The sequence below is a fragment of the Strigops habroptila genome, chromosome 5 (genome assembly GCF_004027225.2).
Source record: "Strigops habroptila isolate Jane chromosome 5, bStrHab1.2.pri, whole genome shotgun sequence".
In the NCBI taxonomy this organism is placed as follows: Eukaryota; Metazoa; Chordata; class Aves; order Psittaciformes; family Psittacidae; genus Strigops; species Strigops habroptila.
In genome coordinates, this window is record NC_044281.2 from 23,552,606 (window position 1) to 23,576,177 (window position 23,572).

Below are 23,572 nucleotides of genomic sequence, written 5' to 3' on the forward strand. Positions count from 1 at the left end.
GACCACAAAACAAAAATTTAATGTCTGTTTCACTAAATGAAGAGGAAGCTTGAATTTCAACATTAGTTGGTTGGTTTTAAGAAGTTCACATGGAGAGAGAAGGGAATAGATAAGCTGAATGAAATGCGTATGATTAATAAAAAAATACAGAACTAGCAAAACTGCAAACAAAGATACTCATAACAGATGACAAAAATCCCAGAGATTAGGAAATACAGAAAGTCAACAGAATCAAAAGATTTTCACCAGAGACAGTCAGCAGTATCTCTGAAGCATGGCAGATGGCATTAGGAACTGAGAAAGTGGATACTGGGAGTCAGCCAGGACCATGAATTGTCAAAAGGGTTTGGAACTGCATGAGAAGAACAAAAAAAACAGAGTCTGAAGGGAACCGATAAACTGACAGAGGAAAGAACACAGGAATAAAGGAAACAGCAGCAGAAATGACGTTATTAAGACAGACAAAACGAAAGTTTTACAAAGTCCCATTCTGGGAGAGAGGCAGAATAAAAATGGTGAAAATGTTTAAACAGTTATCACAGAAAAGGAACTCGGAGAACAAGCGCAGAGAAAAGACCAACTTGAGTGTGTAGCTGATTTGGCACATGTTCTACAACTCAAATGAGAAACAACAGCACCAGGGCAGCTACAGAGTTGGATGGTTATCCATAAGCAAACTGAAGGGTGAGAAATTGTGAATGAAAGTCAGACAGAGAGACGAGAATAGGTAGAGTTGTGTGCATGCAGACCATAAAAACATCAGCAAGGCAGGCAGAAGGTAATTCTATTGTTCAAAATAAATAAAGTAAATTAATAAATAAAGCTGGGAGCAGGCAGAGCTTAAGAATAACAGCAGAGAAGTACCAATTTCTTTGACCTAAATTACCAGTGGATATTGTTGAAGGTAACAGTCTCGACAGAAAGGATCATAGATGAGGCAGTGTTAATAAACAAGGGAACATACTTCTGTGGGCTGGAGGGAACAGTAGGAGGTAAAAAGACAACCTCCAGGTTCTCTGAGACCAGTAGCATTCCAAAAACATCAAGAAAATAAAAGACTAGATAATGGAGGAGATGAGGAGCTTTGCATCTGAGGGAAAATAGGAAGCGACAGGAATGGCACAGAGAGGAAGCTGAACCAAAGGCAGATGTAATTTAAGGGAAGAAGGACAGAGAATACCAAAAGAAGTGTAGTCTGGACACGGGTTGATATAAAAGCAGGAAAAGCATCAGAAAGCATCGAGACAATAAAGTACCAGTAAAGCAACCAAAAAATAACAAGAGAAAGGAAACAGTACCATCCTGATTGCTTTCATCAATCCTGAAATTTCTGTATCTAAAGCTGTTACATATACCCTGACACACATTAGTTGTTTTAACAAATTATATGGTGATTTAAAATGCTAGTTGATAAGGATGATTTGCTATGACATAGTTACACTAGGAAAGCATTTAATCCACTGAAGCTTATATTGCATGACAAGTCCATATAAGCAGTATTGGTTAAGGCATTTTATACTTGTACACTCTGTATTAGAAATTCATGCCAACATACACTAATAAATCTTTAGTAATGCAGAACTGGACTAATCTGAGCCATATTCTCCCAGGAGTTTTAATCGTATTTATGGATCATTTGCCAGAATAGCACATTTGCCAGAATAGCACATTGATTGCTTAATTCTTCTCAAGATATAGTACACAAGAGAGTAAACAATACCCCTGGTCAAGTGTTATTCTGCACCCTTGGACGATCAGATGTCTGGGTTCTTTGGAAAGGAGTGTTTGTCATTTTTTAAGAAGCTTGTATTGTTATTTTGAGCATACTTATTCTTTTCCAAGCCGAACATCACAGCTAGTATGTCTGATACTTATCTTTACCAAGAATTGTTTTCAAGTAGAAGATTTCTGAAGTCAACGGACTGTAAACAGAAGAATGCCAGCTAATGTATTTTAAACCATACCTATCCCAGGAAGTTACACAAGGGCTTTTGGTCCCCAAGTAAGGGTGCAACCAGGTGTGCTATGTATGGGAACCACAGATTTCAGCTAACACTTAAAGCTCTAGGAGCTGATCCACCTGAGAAAGAAAGAGAAAAAAAAAGGGAAAAAAAAGTGTTACTTGAAATCCACTCCTTCCCTGCCACTCTGCTATGCTATTAAATTCACAGATATGCACACTTAAAAAGCAAAGGGACACCAGCACTTAGGAAAAAAATTAAGAGTTATGTGTAAGAATTTTATTTTCTTTGAAACCTTTATGCTCTGGTATCATTTCACCTCCTGATGTAAACCTGGCAGAATTCAAAACTCAAGGAAGGAAGTTTGTAATTCATCAAGATTACAAATCCAGTTCCAACTGGGGGAATTCTCAGTAGACTGGATCATGACAGGGATGTTAATCCCCATAAGGTATGAGAAATCCTACATTAACTTGTACCTTGCACAACTCCTGTGTGGTCAGTAGGAACTCAGCAGGATGGAAGCTAGGTAAGATTCCAGATGTTTTTTATTTTAAACTATAACACTGCCATGGACTGCAATAGAACACCAAAAAGCACATACCATAAGAGCTTTCCTCTACTAAGAAAAAGAATAAGCATATTTTAAACTGCAACAGAGTGTACAAAAAGTCAATAAGAGACTAGAAGCAATAACAGAAAGTCAGAAGAACAGAACCAAGATGTCCCCTGAACCTTCAAACTGAGAAGGCCCAAAGCTTTTATAAGACCACTAAAGACTGAAACTACATCTCCCTGTACAGCTTACGTTTAAACTGAAGAATTTTTCATAGAGGGAAAAAAGAAGAGAGAAACAGAAAAAGCAAATGTCTCCACTTCTTTTAGCAGTGGATCTGACTTGCACAGGGCAGCCAGGAAACCTGCCCCATCCACCTCACAATCACTGGAAGGGGCAGTTTAGCCTATCACACTGTCTATGCCTATTTATTATTCATCTGCTATAAAAAAAATAAAGGGGGGGAGTTGCAAGTGACATATTTAATTATGAAGTAAAAGAAATGTCTCCTTTTCAATATCATAAAGATCAAGTCAACACATCCTGTGCATAGTTCCATTAATAGATACTACTATTATCCCCTTGAAAAATTTATTCATGATTATTCTCATTCTTGTTCATTTTTCATCACCCTGAATCACAAAAATAATGCTCGTGCCAGAGAACAATAAAAGATTAGCAAAGGCATGATGGCTTTTTCAATCTGTCCATGAAAAAATTGAAACTATGTGACATTATTATCTTGTACTTGTCTCACTTTTAAACACTTTCTGAATGTTCCTGCTTTCTCAGTTTTGTTGTTTCTGAAATGCTGCATTACATCTCTGTGGAGATCCAGCCAGCCTAAAAGCAGAGGTAATAAATTTGCATATCCTTCCAACAGAACGACTCTTAAGATATTTTAGTCAACAAAACCCAGTTTATAATCCCAAATTCTACAGGTGAGACACCAAATGTGGCGTGAAACATCCTTCCTTGAAATCACCTCTCATACCTTTGAACTAGATTACCTGAACTCACCTTTGAACTGGAAGACTGCACATATGATGTCAACTACAACAACTACAACAAATCTTCTAAAAAGATTTCCCGTGTTTGTAAACAATCAACCAATAAGCCTGTTGCTAGCAATGCGCAAATTCAGAGAAACTGTTATAAAGAATAGAATTGCAGGACATGTAAGTAAGCATGATACACTGGAAATCAATTAATCCTGTGGAATGTTCCAGGGAAACACATATCAGCTGAGGGATCTGAATGACATTTGCAGTTCTGCACTGAAATTGATCAAGAGGTCCTCTGACAACAGGCCAGGAAGTTATAAATACACATAAATTCAAACTGAGCAGAATTGCACTAGAAACCTGATGAAGCAAAGAAAACCCTGCCTTCATTAACACAGACAATTTCCCAAACTGAGGGTTACTGAGAATGGGATGCTTCTTGCCTTGGAAAAGATGTAACCCCCTGCTGTATTCCGAGAAGAGCAGTTTTGTTCCACAACAGTACTACGTCACTGTACATGACTATGAATATCCCAGTAAGTAAACTGAAAACCAAGAGAGGGAGATACATGGTGATGAACATGCTGGAAGGCAGAAGCATCCATTATGGGCACACCATCAGCTTCAGGGCTTAACCAATTTACTTTATAGGATCCCTGCTGCCCGGTTCTGTATAGAAGCAGATGCCAAAAGTGTCCAAAGCCAAAGAGCCTATCTTGTTTCCTATGACTGAATAAACAGCATAACAGATTCTTCAGGTCACCTTAAGAAATTTTATGCAGAGCATATTGGAAGATAAAAGTGCTATTCTTTATGTTCCTATATTAAATTACAGATCTACAGGTGTGTACAGTATAGCCAAGCAAAGACAGGAAGATTAAAAGGAAATTAAACTAGAAATTGATAATGACATTTATATGGACATAAAAGGAGGCCCATGTGGGAAATAAAGTCTAAGCGACTGCCAGGGAAATTTGTTTACAGCTGATGATACAGACATTGCTAAAAATGTAAATTTAATCCCTGCCTCAGCAATTGCAAAGGACACTAAAAAGGAAACAACACTTCTTATCTGTTGAAGCAGACAAGAAAAGGACCCAGAGCATGTCTCAGATCTGCGCTGAGGTTGTTGCTACCATAGATGTTCAGGACACAAGGCAGTGCTAGTAACTACTTTTGACAGCACAGATTACATCTCTCACTGACATCCACTGCAAATATGCATCTTTGCATTAGAAGTTAGATGGCTGAGAAATTTCAGCATGTCTGCACCCTACAAAATAAGAAAACCACTCCGGAAAGAGGAGGAGGAGAGCAGAAGGCAGAATGGGCAATAACCAAGCCCAGTGAGTCACTGCAAGATGCTCATTAACAGCAATGAGAAATTCACCCATGACTACATCCAGAAAGACTGGTGACAGTACACTGAGATCTAGCAGAGGGGAGAAGTCTGGCAAAGGCAACCAGGCAAGCTTCTCCAGTTCCTGAAGAAAGAGGTCATCACTTCCTTCCAGACCAAAAGAATGCCAAGACAGCTTTTCATATCCCCATGTCTCATATTTCATGTAAAGTTAGGTAAACTTTACCAGCAACATACAGCAACCTCCATCAAATCCTGCGCACTGGTGATTTAAGAAGTAGCATTTTTGACACGTATTAGCACAACTACCACAAATGATACACCAAAGATCCAGCCACAGTTACCAGACAGCTTCATCCTCAGTAGCACTCACAGAACTAGTCCTATACTTACCACATGAAATCTAAGCACCCAGGAATAATCTTCAGCAGAATATATAATGCCATAAGAAATCACTGCATTACATTGTTACAAAACTATCATTTTGTATTTTCCATACCTATTAGATTTTTCTAATGTCCATTCAGTGTACTCCATTAAAAATGGTACATGGCAGTCAACACGAGGGTAACACCAACCAACCTCCACTTTCTCATATACTAAGAGTTGCCTAAATTTAAATACAAAGTTGTGATATGCACAACTGCTGTTTAAGACACATGTATATGCACAAAGTCCAAAATCTTATATTCATCAAAATTTATTCATGGTACAGGGCTTGAAAAGTTAGATGAACAATGGGGAGAAGAAAAGGGGAAAGAGCAGTCTGATTCCCAACCCACCCCACCCCCCCCAAGTTTAAAGTATTTCAGATAACCTTAGCAGGAAAATAGAAAATAAACACTTAAACACCTTGAAAAATTGAACTAAAGAGTGACAGTGGATGGTGTAACTGACCTGCATGACTAACTCTCAGACAGAAACCCCCCTAAAGCACAGTTAACCCCCTCACATAAGCTTGACATCAGGTCTCCACCATGCGAAATCCCATCTCCAGAGCAACTCCACACCTGAATGGAATTGCTCAATTGCAGCTCCCCTTACTAATACAAGGACAATGTATTTCTCTGCTGTTCAACTTGCAGGATTCAGGTACAAAAAGTGACATTGCTTTTCCTGGAAAATTTTTGTCATGGGATTTGGACATAAAACCGACACTACTTTTGTTAAAATAGCTTTAATTGCATTAAATGTGGATGCAAACCATATGGGTATGATTTTTTACACGTATTTTAACGACTCTGTGTGCCTGCGTAAAATCTTTAATAAAGAGAATTTAAACAAGTGAACTCATTATGCTATCAGTAGAGAAAAGGATGAATCTTGAATCACTGAAGGCTCCTATACACATTTTTAGTTTATTTAAGCAGCCTGGGGGAAAAGAGGGAAGCTATTACAAAAATGAGAAAATTCTTACAATACCACAACACTCCCTCATGTCACTTAAATGCCTGTTTTACATTTTCATTCAATGCACCAAGCTGAATATTTTCTGTCACTTGATGGCTGCTGCAACAGTTGAGCACATTTGAGAGCTCTGTGCATGCTCTGAGTTTCCACTAGAAATTAACAAATTATTTTTGGCAAGTTGACTAAAACAAAACTTATGAATCCCTGGAGTTCATGATCCCGACAGTTAACTTTTATTTTTTATCACAGCAGCCTTCCAATATCTGAAGGGGGCCTACAAGGATGGCAGAGAGGGACTCTTCATCAGGAACTATAGCGACAGGACAAGGGTAATGGGTTTAAACTTAAACAGGGGAAGTTCAGGTTAGATATAAGGAAGAAGTTCTTTACTGTGAGGGTGGTGAGGCACTGGAATGGGCTGCCCAAAGAAGTGGTAAATGCTCCATATTCCTGGCAGTGTTCAAGGCCGGGTTGGACAGTCTTGGGCAACATGGTCTAGCCTGAGGCGTCCCTGCCTATGGTAGGGGGGCTGGAACTAGATCATCTTAAGGTCCTTTCCAACCCAAACCATTCTATGATTCTGTGATTATTAGTGATATCATACCAGACAATATCTTCTTACTCAGTTACTTTAAAATTTGCTTAGCTCAAAATATTAAAGCTTAACCTTTCCCTTTAGGAATTATTCTTTGCTTGTATCAATTGGCGCTGGGGGACATAGATTCCATGTAAGACATTCCAAAACAACACGAGGTTTCATCACTAAAACAACTGCTATGAATTAAGCAGAGTTATTTCAAAGCTTTTCTTCTCCATAAGATTACCAACAGATAGTACTTATAATTTTCAGTATATTAAATCCTCATTTTTCAAGGATTCAAGTTTCCTATATTTCACTGACTAGTTAACAGACAATCCAAATTTCTTTACCAGATAATGTGAGTCTACCACTCAGCCCTGCTGAGACATAAATGGGGCATTCTGTACAGTTCTGGGCGTCCTTCTTATAAGAAAGACATGGATGTACTGGAGTAAGCCCAGTAAAGGGCCATAAAGGTCATAGAAGAGGAGGCCAAGAGCACTGGGGCTGCTTCAGCCTCGAGAAGGCTCAGAGGAGTCTTATCAGAGCATACAAATACATGACTGGGTGGGAAGTAGCAAAAGCTTAACCAGACTCTTCTCAGTGGTGCCCAGTGACAGGGCAAGAGGAAATGAGCACAAATTAAATATAAGAAGTATCACTTAAGAAAAAAAAATTACACCCTTAATAAAATGGAAATAGCAGTATTACCCCACCATATCATCAGTCACATATTGTAACCTCTTACTGTTATATACATTTTTTAAATTACTCCAGAAAGTGATGCTCTCCCTTTTAAGGGTCACACTGAAATCCGTGTAGCACACTGAAGGCATTAGGTAGCTTACTCTCTAGTTTATGTCGATCTTAATTAGTAAATGGCCTATTGGAATTTACCAGAATTATGGTCACCTTCCCTACTACTCCCTCTCAGGTGGTCCCGGAATTGGTTGGGACTAATTATGACTATTTAAAATTTTTTTAACAGATTACTGTGGCATTATTGTTGTGATTTGTCCACATTTTCATACTGCATCCCAGCAAATCTCCTTTAAACGATTTTTATTCAAATGATCAAATGGTGATATTCTTGGAACACTAAATGGAAGAGAGCATTCTTGGAACACTAGTCACTTAGCTATGTATTTTGTGACCTTACTGTTCGCTATTACATATTTATGCTATGTTACTTTATGTTTTAGACCTTTCTGACATGCTGATTGTTTTAGACCTTTCTGACATGCTGATTCTAAGCCTTCCATAGTTCAGGTTATGAGGCCAAATGACTTGGTATATTAATTAAAGTACTAAACGAGGAGAATTTGACCAGAGAATGGGATCATCTCTTGGGAGAGAGACTAACATAGGACGAAAGGACTTGAATTCTTTCAACTCACTCTGAAAGTACTTTTTACTTCTTGTGTTGTTTTGCTAGTTGTGAATGTTTGGCCATAATCTCCTATTAGTCCTAGTATTGCCATTTCCTTAAAAACTAGCACTGTAACATAGGAAAAAAGTCAGCAGTGTGGAATCAGAACACCGATCAATAAAAAGTAAAACCACTACGCAACTGAGTATTGACATGAGTGTGAGCATTCACATTTAGAATTAGTAAATGACACAGATATTGGGCTTCTTGCCCAACTCACTAGTTAACTCTGTTCCTAAAACATCCATACAGAGCTCTGTTTCTTTTAAGACCTTTATAATCAAGTTCTGTAAATTGGAATGTTTAAATACAGGGAAACATATACTCATGGATGTGTATTCATTATGCATAGTCATAGGGAAAGAATACTTTAGTTAGGCTAATCCTTCTCTACATAGCATTCTTCAAACACTGACAGTTGCAATCAACTTGGTTAGAAGAGATGGTATAGTCTACAGAAATAAAAGAAACCTTTCTTGTTGATACCAACACACTGCCACTGGATTCGATTACTTCAAATTTGTGCAATATGACCAAGTATCAGCAAACACATTTTAAACCTGTCTTTTTTCTTTCTTGATTTTTTTTTTGGGGGGGTGGGGGAGGGGAACGGCTTTTTTAAGCAAGCTTTTTTAAGCAAGCAAAATAGTTTGTAGTTTTAAGTTTTCTGATCTCTTCAGTCTGATTCCCTGCTTTCATGTGTAAGTCTCCACGTTGCTGCAACTCCTTCTTTTAGAAAACAGCTTCACTTCCTTAACACATTCCTTTGGGGTAATATTCTTTAGTCCATTAAAATTAAGAAGGATCTATAATAGAACTGTCTCCTTTGAGTGAAAAAACATATTCAAATTCACTTGCAATAGTCAGTAAAATTATTGTTCCAAAATGGAATGACCTAAACACACACTTCCTCAAGTAAGCATTCTTCACCAATTTCTTTTCCTCTGTAAACAGAGTTTCTATCCTAAACAGGCCGCAATGGATGTTTATTGCACAATTTGAAGATTATTATCAATGATACATTTCAAAACCACGCACAGAACACAGTTTGCAGAATTAATATAAATGATGAAATTGAGTCCAGGATAAGCATATGACATACTGCTATAGCTTCCAGTTACGCAAAATTCCAGAGAGATCTAAATATTTTAAATGAGCAAAGGAGAGTTCAGAAACAACTTCAAAATGCATGTAAGTCAAGATTTTAAATTATACTTGAATAAAGAAAACAAAGAAGCTGGGGGGAGGGTTCATCCTAATAAAAAGTCCATAAATGCCCTGCAAAGCACCAAAATACCGTGAAACCAATACTTTCAGGAATTTCATTCCAATGCCAAGAAACAGAATGTACTCATTGTGACTAATACATTAAAATACTGAAAATAAATTCTAACAGATTAAAGAGATCTTGTAGCAAGTGAAAGGTATAGTTAAGTCATTCCAAACCTAATCAAGCTTAAGAGCAGGGCAGTCTTTCTCCATTATTAATACAAACGTAAGCTGGATAAGTAGACTGGGAAATATAAATTATGGCTAATAAAAGTAATACAACATTTTTTTACAAATATGTTTTTAATTAAAAATGAAAAGACAGCCATTTTTACTGAAGCAATTTGCTGCACATTCTTAAGTTTGGTCTTCTGTGGTCTCCCACACACATATATTTCCAACAGAATGTTATTAAATGGGGCTAAAACCAGAATACAGTTTTAAATGCAAAACTGAATCCATGTTTCACATGTTTACATTTCTATGTGGAAATATGAAAATATTTTTAAATCTTGATCACTTAATCCTGTGCTTTGGGGTCAGGAATTATCACTCACCCCAGCCAATCTGCAGTCCAGTTATATGTGAAAATTGTTGTTCTACAAGGGTAAAGCAAGTGACAGAAAAATTGCACACTACTTTCAGGCTTCAGTGGAGCTTTTAAAACACATGGCCAAACACGTTGCCATGGAAATGTTCTGCAAATACATCTAGAATTTCTTAAGATGGAGCTGAATATCACTGTTTTAAAATAAATTTCTACAAATTTAAACATAACTGCTCTATGATGTATTCAAGGGAAACAGTGGCTATTATTTAGCATTTATAACACCTGAAGTTATAACAGTATCTCCAATTACATTTTGTGCTCCATACATGAAATTAGGCCACTACCTTCCTATGTAAAATACCCACATACTTGGTGGTTTACGTACTCTGATTATCCTCCCCATCACCACAATACATTAGCAGATACTTTTGTATCAGCCTTGCAATAAAGTTGGCAACAGTTAAAAACAAAAAGGATGAGACATGCGTAAGTAAAATGCATTTAGTTTTAAACAACATTCTAAATATTTAAGTTATTCACCTTCTCATTTATAACCCATTACTATTAGTTTGTGTCACTAAGTGTAATAATTAAAAGGAGGAGCGTTATCTTGCCAAACTTTCACTGTTACGTTCAGTGAGCTATTTTTAAACTGATTTGAAATGAAGCAAAAAAAAAAAAAAATATTCTACAACTGCAAAATAAAAAGAAAATGAAGCAAGATCTGTGCCTGCAGAATAGCTCAGTCCTGTTACACAATGTGATACGTTGTTTTAAATAACCTGCCACTGTAGGTAAAGAGTTGCCTAATACTGCATTTCATATGACAAACACACACATTCACAATAGCTTTGTGTGCCATGTAAAGATAAAGCAAAGTAAAAATGCAATACAATCGTGTAATTTTACTTTACAGCAAAGGTATAACCTTTTACCCTGAATTAGTTAAAAGAAATCATATTCACAATAAAAACAGGTTGAAAATACATATGAAATAACCTCACATTGTTCAAACAGCAATTAACAACACGTTAGATTTCCAAGATATACATTGCTCTGCTTATGTAAACAGTCTACCGACAAATCCTGTGGCAAATCCAACATGAAACAATTACACAGACAAAGAGATTGTAAATGACCTAAAACTGTAAAACAAACCCTTGCATTAAAAATATTAGAATAAACTATGAGGTCATACCTGATGACTTAGAGACTGTAATGTCTCGCCGGTTCCAAGCTGCATGACCTTTCTATTTCCAGAGACCCCCAAAAATTGCATTTCCTGTCTTACAGAAGTACATCACAGACCCATCTATCTTTCAAAATCTTCAGGGCTAGTGAAGAAAGCATTAACAGCCATTCTGTCCATCAGTAAGTGCTGGAGTCATTACCCTCAAGATATCAGATCTTAAATATAGTTCTCTCTGTGCGATTACAGACATCCAGTAGTCAAGGAGGCTGACACAGCTATATCACTGATGCTGCTAATGCCATCTGAAAACAGTAAGCTTACTGCTTAAAGCAATCCTGCATCATCCAAACAGAACAAGCCACATCCTTCAACTCCTCACTTGAGTTTTTTATAAAATCAAGCGCTGCCATTATAGATTTCGTTTTCATCTGTGGTCAGCTAAAGGAGAAATCAGATATTATGCAACCAGCTTTGCATTAACAAAAGAAAAACGGCAGATGAAGTGACATATCGAGGTTATCACATTTTGCTTGCATGACCACTCCTCAATAAGCACTATCACTATTCAGAAGCAGCCTCACAATCTGATCCAAAGGAAAATTACCAGAAAGAAATTATAAACAATTCAGAGGCAGCAAGGCATTTAAATACCTTTGTGGTACTAAAACAGCTATTTTATGCAGCCTTATGAATCCTAAATTAAAAACATTGCTTGCCTAAGAATTTTTAGTGTTTATTTTCAAATAAATTGCATGATCACTGCATTGTTTCCATTACTGCCTGCTAGCAGCCAGAAAACAGCATGCCTTGAGAATGTGCCAGTATTATGACAGCAAAAATGTGTTTTGATATCAAACAAAACAATCATGCATGGTTTTTTTCTGATACAAGAGACCTTTCAAGCTAACAAATGTACAGTATTCTCCTTAGTAATTTTTAAATTATTAAGACTAAAAGTAATAACCAGATTTTTTATTAAAACACATACTTGATGCAAATTAGATTTATTATTATAAATCGCTATTTATGTTTATTGTTGCTATCATTATGGCAACAAACTTATGCAAACAAAAAATTCACTTCACAGAACTAAGATGAAACAGTCCCACCAAAAAACTGGAAAAAGTTATCATTTAATAATGATAACTTATTAAAGTTATCTGCATTCCAGACCCACAGAAAAGTTACTGATGTTCACACAGTGAGAAAGCCCTATTGAGGCACTCAGTCCGTATCCTTAAACACAGACAAACATCTCCTGAACACATATTGAAATATATTGCTACTGGTCAAATTTTACAGACAAAACTTGGAGGAAAAAATCTTCCCAATATAACTACAGCTTGCATGTTATTCAAATGATTCTGGATGTCCTTCTTTTCTTTGAAATATAAGCAGAAGCTGAATTTAGAAGTAAATGGTTCTAAATTAATTCACCCAGATCCTATTCTGCTAGTTTAACATTATTATTATATAGTTTTAGTAACTGGTCTTTTGAGCGACTTAATCAAATTTGGCTTATAGTCACCCACATTATGACACTGATAAAAGCAAACTGGTCTCAACCATGAATATCACAGATTTTCCCTTGGAAAGAGAAACTGCCTGCCACCAATTTTTAATTGATTCACTTTATACGGTGTGTAACTGCCTCATCTACAGGGAAAGGGAACTCAGCCACACATTCATAGAGGGTCTCCAGTGACATGTCCAGCAGCCCAGCAGAGGCTAGTCTAGGAAGTTTTGAAGTGCGGTAGGGAACCAGATCAAGCCAGATTTGATGCTGCTTTTTATATTTTCCAGAAAGTTAATCTTGAGACTCAACTACCTGACGCTGTCTTTTTACTACTGCTGATAGTGGCAGTCAGGGTGCCACTCTGAACATCGTGAATGTTCATTGTGAAAGCTGCCACTTCTAAAGTTTTTTCCAGAAAAACTAGTGAATTCACTTTCAACCTAGAAAATAGTGCCAAATCTATGTGCACAGGATATAAATGCATACACACAAGAAGACAAAAGGCCCTTTAAAAGATAGAAAAGAGTGATTCAGCAGTAAAAGAAGGAGAAAATAGCTTTCCCTACATCAGCATTAAACAGGAGTACCTCCCAGGGTAATATTTTTATTTACAAAAAATACTAATATACCAGCGTTAAATATTAATTATTCCTATGCAAACACGCAGTTCTGCAATACTATATCCTGATCAGTAGCTACTTAAGCTATGTAAGGGAGTACAATCTTACATCTATAAGTTGCTGGCAACCACTTCCAAGTCCCCACAAACCACCTAGCTAGAATACAAAGGCCAGCAAGATGGTAAGAAGTGACCAGATGAAAAATGTATTTTGCCAAGACACCTTTCATAAATAATATGCAGGCTCTCCCTTTGCAAATCTTGTACTATATGATGATCTCCACCCAAAGAGTGAAAAACACAAAACTAGGAGCTATAACCACAGCTGTCAGAAACATCACTTAAGGAGTTTCTGCTCACAAAACAATACATAACCTCTGCCCAGCTGGACATTTAAAGAACTCAAGAGCTAGCAGAAGACAAGACAGAAGGCTATTTTCCTGAGTTAGGTTCAGATCTCAGTACAGATTATAAATGCACTCAGAAATATACAGTAGTATTATTACAATAATATTTCATGCATATTATCCCAGCTACGGGAATCTTTTCCCAGAAGTTATTCGATGTCCTTCCTCATGTCAATACAATTGCTATTTTGCAAAAGCAAAAATTTTAACATTTCATTAGCAATGTTAAAACAGAGATGGTATAAATACAATACTATTTTATAAAGTATAGTTATTTATTCTGAGAGACATTCAAAGCAAGAATTTGATAATCCATTCCCTTCAGAATATCAAGAGGTACCACTTTACACCATACAAATGTATTACTCACAAATACGGTTTGCTTTTATTTCCTTTTATTTTTTCCCCCCATAGGAAAAAAGAAGAAAAAAAACAGAGAAAAAAGCAAATTCAGACTTCCTGAGGATTATGTAAGGTGAAATAATGGTTACTTTGAATCTATTATGAATCAGCTTCATATCAAAAATACCTGACCTAAGCAATTAGTGAGCTAACAACAGAAGCTCTGTCCCTGAACTTTTTAAATTAAGTCATGTTTGCTAGTGATAGAGAACACTTGAGATCAGTGAAAGGTATTACAGATTGTAAAATTAAGTTGAGATGATGTAGTGCTGTACCAAAAGAGCTGGAAGAACAATACTAACAACATATTCCTTGGCACCATTTTGGGGGATCAATTTTACTACATATTTTTATTAATGACCAGAGCATAAGTAGTATGAATGATACCAAAAATCACAGTTTGGGTTTGTTCAGTAATTTCTGATATTGGAAATCACTGCTCATATATGAGGAACAGAACATCACCAGGAAGACATAGATTACCTTTAGGACCACAAGAATAAGATTGGGGTAAAATTTAATAATGTAAAATACAAAGATGTGAACTGATTATTAAGTTTCTGCTAAGAATTGAGAGCTCAGCAGTTGAAAATTACAGTGGATGAAACTGCGGGGACAAAGCTGATCACAGAGTAATTATGAGCTACCAACATGATGTCCCTATGGGAATGGAATGGAATGAAATTTTAAAATTATCAGGGAAGATAATTCTAGCAAACAGACATCAGCATTAATGCAATAACAACAAGCTCTATTAAAATCCTACTATTCTTGATTCTGATCATCTATGCCTAGAAAAGGAATTTAAACTGCAAGAGATAAAGGTTTCTACAATGGACAGGGAAATTTTGAGATGAAACTGAAAACATTTTTTTAGTTTAGCTTTACAAACAAAAGACCAAGCGGAGATGAGTGTAGGTGTCAAGATAGAGGTGCCAAAGAAAAAGAAATAGTATTAATGTAAAAGAAAAATTCTGGAACAAGCACAAATCCATACAAAGCTGTCATTAACGTTTGGGGGTTTTTACACTATAAGAAGTTGAAGGTCTGCAGGAAATCAAACTGAAAGAGCAAGAACATGTCTTTCATTCCTGTATTTCTACTAGAGATGATCATGAAAATGCAGACAATTGAAGAAAAAAGCAGAAACTTAAGGTACAGCAGAATTGGTACCAAGAGCAGGACCTAAGGAAAATCAGGAGATTGCCCTGGTGCTCAACAATGCTTGGAAATAAGTTTATAACTCTGAATCAAAGAAAAACAAACAAAAAAACAAAAGAACCCACAACTTGGTAACAGTTGGTTTCTCCTGTACTGAAAACACTGAGCTTTTGTCTCAATATGTAGAATGATATTAACAATATAAATAGCTCAGCAACTTCCTTTAAGCAAAATCGTTCATCAGTTCTTAAGTTTCATCTGATTGCTCAGATCAACACAGATTAAAAAGTATCTTTGTACTTGAGTGGAATAAGCTCAAAAGTAATTAATGATAGCCCATTCCCCTTTAATCCTAATGAAAGGACTGTTTCTATTACCTCTCTGTAGTCTACCTATGTATCTCTTATTTAATTATCCCATGAAATTATTGAAGTTTTTCTTGTTATAAAGTGTAAATACCCCTCTCTAAGCAAAAAGGAAAACCATTTAGAAAATATAAGTTTAGATTTATTAACTCACTAAAAACTTGTTATATTTTATGTACATACTTACTATGTTCTCACAAATGAGGTACTGTTCCAAGACTGCCCTTTCGTGATTATTTCAACACGCATTACGTAAGTCTAATCAAGTCATCTGTGGATAACCACAACTGTGGTTAAAGGAAACTCAAAACCTTTATAAAACAAAATAGGAAACAAGCAAAGGCAGACATGAACCATGGCTGCATAGTCAAAACCTGAAATGAACTGCTTGGTTCCAATTCTGCAGTATCAAAACCTGCCTTTCCAAATATCCCACTGTCAGTAGTGTTGCATCCTAGCATTAAAACTCAAGTTGTATCTCAGGCCAAACCCTGATGATCCAGATCACTGCATGTTGCCGACAAATTAGAATAAATGTATAATAAAGAGTTTTAAAACAATGAAAAGAGAACTATTTCTATCCAGTATTTTACCTTCAAAATCAACTTCAAAATGCTTGGCATCCCATTTCCCTGAAGATAATGTAGGAGAAGGCAGATATCTTTTTCTCAGACTGCTGAGAGGCAATTCTATACTTAGAGTATTTATAAGAGATGGTTCTTTACAGAATCATAGAATAGTCTGGGTTGGAAGGGACCTTCTAACGGTCGTCTAGTCCAAACCCCTCTGCAATGAGCAGGGACATCTTCGACTAGATCAGGTTGCCCAGAAACACATCCAGCCTGTCCTTGAATGTCTCCAGAGATGGCGCATCCACCACCTCTCTGGGCAACCTGCTCCGGCATTTTGCCACCCTCACTGTAAAAAACTTCTTCCTCACATCCAGCCTGAACCTCCCCTCTTTTAGTTTAAAACCATTAACCCTCGTCCTATCGCAACAGGCCCTACTAAAAAGCCTCTCCCCTTTTAAGAACTGAAATGCCACAGTAAGTTGTCCCTGGAGTCTCCCCTTCTCCAGGCTAAACAACCCCAACTCTCTCACAATTTCCTTATAAGAAAGGTGTTCTATCTCTCTGATCATTTTTGTGGCCCTCCTCTGGACCCTCTCCAACAGGTCCATGTCTTTCTTTCCTGTTCTGAGGACTCCAGAGCTGGATAGAGGTGAGGGTCTCACCAGAGCAGAGTAGAGGGGCAGAATCACCTCCCTTGACCTTACATTTGTTCTTGGAAAAGTACAGAATATAAAGAGTATAAAATCTCCTAAAAGTTTGCAATCGTGGATTTATTTTCTTAGCAAAACTATATTTACATAAATCACGTATTCTAGAAAATTATAAGTAAAATTAATTGAAATTATAAATTTTATATGTGTGTCTAGAAGGTAAACAGGTCCTATTTTAAATGACCATGTCTTCATTTTCTGACTTTAAAGAAAGCAAAGCTTTCCACCTTTTTAAGCATCTCAACAGTACTGTAACATGTGCTCTGGCTTGGGAAACCCCTTCTCCTTTTATTCACTGACTAAGGACATGGCTGACTAAGGGCCTAACTTGCAACCACAGGGGATGATAGAATTGATTACAGGAAAACATTTTCACCTTCCATTCTGACGATGGAATTTGGATGTGTTTGTACAGCACAACAGAAATTTCTTTTCCTGATAAACAAAGAAATAAAGATTTAATAAAAAATACTGGAACCCTTTAGCAAAGCAAGTGCTTCCAGTATTTTTACAGAAGGAACAGCAGGACAGGCAATGCTGCTGTGGGTATCTCTCAAATATTACACAATAATGAAATTGCAGCCTAGTTATATCGCACACCTCATAGCTTGCTTTCTTTTGATACTTTTCATCTGTCCCTTGTCTCTGAAGAGGAACAAAAAAAACCTCTTTTTCTTAAGAAAATTTTGTCAGTTCACTAATCCTAGCTTCTCATCTGCTTCAGAATAGATCTGACTTTTCTAAATATTTTGCATTAAAAAGTTCTCTTTCAAAGAAGAGAAATGTTAAATTTTGACATATAATTACCATTATCCTCTCTGCTAGCAGAAAATTATGGCAAAATGCCAACTTGCTTGTCTGCTACAGATAAGACATTTCCAAGCTTCCATCCTTCCCTTTAGAGAAAACAGAAGGGGAAGACTAGCCAGGAGAAAGCCTACCCTGTCAGCTGATCCTGTAAGAAATAAAATTAATATTCTCCTAGCAGAAATCATTTTCCTCTGAGCCTGAGGTAAATGATATGCCTTACCATATGTTATGATGGTCCTTTCAAGAATGACAAATTGGATGAATTTTTCCTGGATGGTCTTTCTCTCATCCAATCTCTTCTCATCACCTCCAGCTTCTGCTGCAGGCAAACTCTCAAGAGGCATAAATCAGCATAGCATCACCAAATTATATAACTTCTACCCAGTGAGGATTTAACCACTTCTATTTCAGACTTAGCACCAAAAAAATGTCTGTGCATTCTTCAATAATCTTTTCAATCTGTGTAGAGCTTGAAAGAATTACCTTGACGCACTGCTGAGCTTTGACATTGATACGCCCATTGTGAGCAGAGAACTCAGTCATTTTTCTTAAAGGAAGAACTCTGAAAAGATTATGTCAAACTACATCATATTCAGAACTAGCTCTAAAACAGACAAAACTCTGCTGCAGTTCAAACAATGGGGAAAAAGACAGTTTCAGGCAAGTTTCTTTACTGTATGTAAAAATACCAGTATACTATACTTTGAATACAAACTCAGCTGTGCCCTCCTCCTCATTAATTTATCTATAACTTCTAAGCAATCAGAATGTCTGAATACCTTTACGAATCCCCAGATACCAGCTTGTTTGCATATTATTTGTGCAGGTGGTCCTTTCAAAGTTTTATCAATAAAATACAGACAGGCGACATAGATACCAACACAGATATTTTAAAAATCCATCTATACATACACTTTTTTGCTGTAAACTATATTGATTCTAAATGAGAATGATAATAAAGATAGATCAATTCTATCCAGTATTATTCAGTCAAAGCACATACAAAAATAAATCTGCTGGATACATCCGTTACCCCAAAATTTTCCAGGCTGTTTTAAATGTTTATTTCAATCATGCAAAACAAGTGGGTTCGTATGCTTAAGTATCAGAGCACAAATCCAACATTGGTTCTATGCAAAATACCCTTTGGAGTCTTAGAAGATTGTAACATGGGATGAGAGCTTGAAAGGTTGGGAGGGAAAGCCACTGCTTTGTAGGAAGGCTACGGGAAAAGAACTGTTACATGAGTATAATTTAGGATTAGGTTAGTAGTCTTGACAAAAAATATATGACAGGAGGAAAGCAAGACAGTAAAAAGTGCTTTATAAATGCAATTTATGATATAAATATGTAATATATCAGACAGATAACTACCTAATTTTATCACCCCTACAGCTAAAAAAAAAAGTAATAAATAAAATTATCAAGTACTCTATTCCAAAATCAATTCTGAAATGCGAGCTCTGAAACAAACATTTGTTTTCTTGCAAACTTAAAATGGTGCACACAGCAAACAGGCTAAGATTCACTGCACCAGCTCTGTCTTGCTATCCCCTCTCTAGGAGGTGACACAGAAAAGCTATTGAAGCAGCACACTTTGCTAAAAGCTAAACATCTTATTTATGACTTTGCAAGGGCAGGCATTCACAGCCTAAACAGGCACCGGGTTAGAGGCAGCCCCCCTCTGGTTGATGTAGGAAGAACATAACAAGGGGCGAAGAAAGAAAAGGCCCCCCAAACAAGGAGCAGGCCCCAAAGCTCACGTTGGGATGCTATAAATTAGGATTAGAGATACAAACTATAAAATTAGAGATACAAACTATATAAACTAGACAAAATCATACATATTTATGTATAAAAATGGGGAAGAAGGTATCATTTCCTAGAACAATTCAAAATGCTGTAAAAATCTAATTGCCCATATATTTTTTTTTTTATATTTAAAACACAATTTTACACCCAATAACACAAGGACATAGATAAAAATGTTAAGATCTCAAGGAAAAAAAGAAAAAAAGCCAATGATTGCTTCAAAGATAAAAAACTGGGACAAAATACCCACTGGAACATACAGAGTCTCCCACAGGAGCTTCAAAAGTCAGACACTGCCAGCTTTTATATTTAAAGTGCCTTTCAGCCAAGTACTTCAGTACAAACCACTTGTGAAAGAGTAAAAATGTAACGGACAAAGAAAGATAAAAGAACACCAAAATGAAGAAAATTTAATACTTGGACATATTCCAGTCAAGGGGACTTTCCATTTTTGAAGGGGGTTTGGTGATTGCATATATGCTTGCCTTATTGTGATAAGAAATGGTTAAAAGAAAGAAGAAGAAGAAGAAGTCATCAATTCTTGTGAATACCAGTTCTATTAAACACTGTTTCCCACTGTAAGTAAAGAGAATATTGCAAACACTGGAGTGAAATTATAATACCTGAAGTGCAACAGCAGGTATTCTGGAATAGCCCCATTGTAAAGACTCTTTACCCTTAAATAAAAATATTAACTGTGGTGCTATGTAGCCATTAACTTTGTTTGGGTTTTTTTTGTTTTGTTTGTTTGTGTTTTTTTGCCAAAGGTGCAAAGACTTTTATTTCCATGATTCTTCATAGTCATTCTCTCTTAGGTATATATATACACACACCATACATACACACGAGGGAAGTGCATCATTTCTCATCCTAAACTACTGCATGAACTTGGACTGCCTGACAGTAGCTATTGTTTGACAGTCTAAAACTTAAATGATCAGACCTATCATGGTTAAATATACTCAGGGTAATAAACTTCCCCCTTTGTCCTGAAAAATTCATCAGCAGCCAACTTCACCTCTTCTTTTTCCTCTCCCACAGAGAGGGAGAAAACCAGCAGAGGGACCACCTCCCCAAAGAGTAACAGCAGACACAACACAAGATTCCTGAATTAGCCCATTTCTTTCCTACTCTCATCTCCCTCCAGTGATCATCAGTGGAACCACCATACATCCACCAGCAGCACAGCCCTGTTTCAGGCCTTGCAGCTCCCTAAGACTTACTGTTTTTTACGTTGGTGGAAAAAAAAGCAGGTGAGTTTGGAAGGCCAAGTGAGAAAGAAAAGATGTCAGTCAGCTTCTGCAAACAAGCAGTCATTACATAATCTCCACTGCTCAAAACCTTTTTAAAATTTCTTCTTAGGTTACAGCTGTGAGCCAATTTCCATGCAAATTTCAGAGAAAAGGGTAACTATAAAGCAAAGTCATTCTCACCACAAGACAGCTGTCTAGCAGCCTCACTGAACCTTTCAGAGGGTAGATGGCTTCAGCCTGTGCTATCTCCAATGTTTTGAAAGACTTTACCAGATGTACTTGGACCAAAACCTGATCACCAAGTTCTCACACCAGACTCAGGAACTAAATGAAGGCCCACAGCAACACTATATTTGTATTGATAAGAAGATGTGACACCAATCCATCAGAGAAATATTCAGTGACATGATTTCCACCCTCACTCTCATTTTCCAACATCCTCTTTAAAACAAATGTCACTGAGGCATAAACACTCTCATTATTCAGGAAAATGTTTCAAAGTTTGATACAAAAATGTTATGCTAGTTTCTCTTTGTTAGAAGAAATATAGATATCCAATACTGTGAAATTCACAGAAGTACATGGTTAAAAACTGACTTTGAACTATATCACCTGGAGAACAGTCTCAAACAGGAAACAGCCCTATCTGGAAACAACAACTATCTGGAACTTGCAAAACTCAGCTGGATAAAAGGCTGTAAATCTCCTGCACAAAGCAGCCTTTTGTTATCAATACACTAAAATATTGTACTTAGTGTCACACTTCATGACTTGTTTAGCCACATCATGCCATATACTGAAATCTCAAATACCAGGAAACTTAAAATACCTTACATGAATATGGGATCGCATCACAGTAACACCACCAACTCAGATAACTCTTCAAATTGTTTTAGTTCTTAGATTGGCTTAAGGGACAAAGTCTTCTAGGTAAAAATAATAAACACATTTTCATATGAAAAAAACGTTTAGGAAACTAATGCAAACTGTAACTGCCTGCTGTTTGCAATTTTGTAACAAGATAACATCATGAAGACATTAGTCACAGTAGCATTGAATATTGTAATTATCACGCCTGTTTTATGGAAATTATTTGAATTCTAATCTATGACCTCCAAGTTTTTGATTTTTTTCTACTTTTATTATGTAAAACCAAAATTTAATGAAATGTTAAAGGACACATTCATTAATTTGAATAGTTTTCAGATAAATTACTAAAAGTTAAGGTTTTCAGAAGTGAAGCAGAAGATATGAAAAAACACATGAAGATTTGAGTTAGTTCTAAATAGCTGGAATCCCAATTTCATTAAATACATGTAAAGAATAATATTTTTGTTAGTTCCTCCCAAATCTGTTTTTCAGGAACTTCTTGACTGCCCTTCTTGACTGCCCTTCAAGATGATGTATGACACCACAAATTCCACCTCAGATATATTTCAAGAATTACTGTGTTATTTCAATAGCCTGATTATTCTCAAATCCCTATACAGTACTTCTACATAACGATTCTAATGATTCTTCATCAAGTCAGCAACCCAATTTTTGCTTTTTTAAGGATAAGTTCTACGGTTTAACATGCTCAGCGTTGTGTGCAAACTCAAAGGAGAACAGTATGTAAAAGGAGAATCATGAAAATAATCATTCAAATATGGTATTTTACACACACTTCTAGTAAAAATTTTCAACATTTCAACTATCTACAGCATTTTCCAACTGCTGGCCAGGGACAATGTAAATCGTATTTACAGCCTCTGCCTTCCCCTACAAAGAAAACAAATGTATTTTGAAAGCAAATATATGGCAGCGAGCACCCACTTGGTAGTAAGATGAGACATCTGTAATGGATGAGAACCTAGCTGAGAGTTGATTCCCACTCATGACTGAGAGACATATCAAAGTATGAAAACATAGTCAAAGTGTATTCGGTAGAGTATATATGTTTATGTTCATCATGACCATCAGAAAGAGGCAGGAAAACATGTGCAGTTGTTCTATGATCTTCTTACTTGGCCACACTGGGGTGCCAGGCCAACGTTCTCAGCACGGACAACAGCGAGAACATGAGAAACTGCACGGCCCCAAGAGTAAACAATCACAGAGCTGGCATAAAGCCGGTTGTTTTAATAAGGGTATAAAAGCAGGACCCTACTGTAGCTGAATCCAATGGGTGGACGCACCACGCAGGAACTTTCCCAATTACCCGAGACTCCTGGTATTGGCTGCAACAGGGCTTCCCAGCCTGAAGTGTGGGCCTGCATGATGATTAGGTGGTAACTGGTGATATATTTCTTTTTAATCTCTGTTCTCTTTATACAGTAATGATTTGATGCATTGCTCTGTGCTATACACATGTATATATGATTTGCTTTATTGTGCTTATTTACTATATATACATATAGATATATACCAGTTTCACGATAGTGTGCTTGTTTGCTTTAGCGTGCTTATTCAATAAACTGTGCATGTTACATGGCTAGTGTGTGGTTATTTTATTGAGTACCCTGCCTGTTCGAAGAACACCTATTTCATAAATCCTTCCTCATTATTAAAGTTCTTACACAACTCATGCAAAAGCCAGTCTACCATAAATAATTTTAAATACCACAGCTATAACATGACTATCCCTATAAACAA

The 23,572-nt window shown here is 36.6% G+C and overlaps 1 protein-coding gene across 9 annotated transcripts in view; it reads right to left on the reverse strand.

Moving 5' to 3' along the window:
* The window catches only part of SLC4A10 (solute carrier family 4 member 10), a 190,591-nt gene that overhangs the window by 106,746 nt on the left and 60,273 nt on the right, over window positions 1-23,572 (reverse strand). For 2 of the 9 annotated variants that reach the window (XM_030488857.1, XM_030488863.1), the window contains exon 1: window positions 11,318-11,398. The exons of 5 other annotated variants lie outside the window; for them this stretch is intronic. In XM_030488857.1, coding sequence (XP_030344717.1) covers window positions 11,318-11,398 — 81 coding nt within the window. Of the gene's footprint in view, window positions 1-11,317; window positions 11,758-23,572 lie in introns of those variants that run through there. 2 more of the 9 variants (XM_030488855.1, XM_030488860.1) reach the window with 2 other exon arrangements.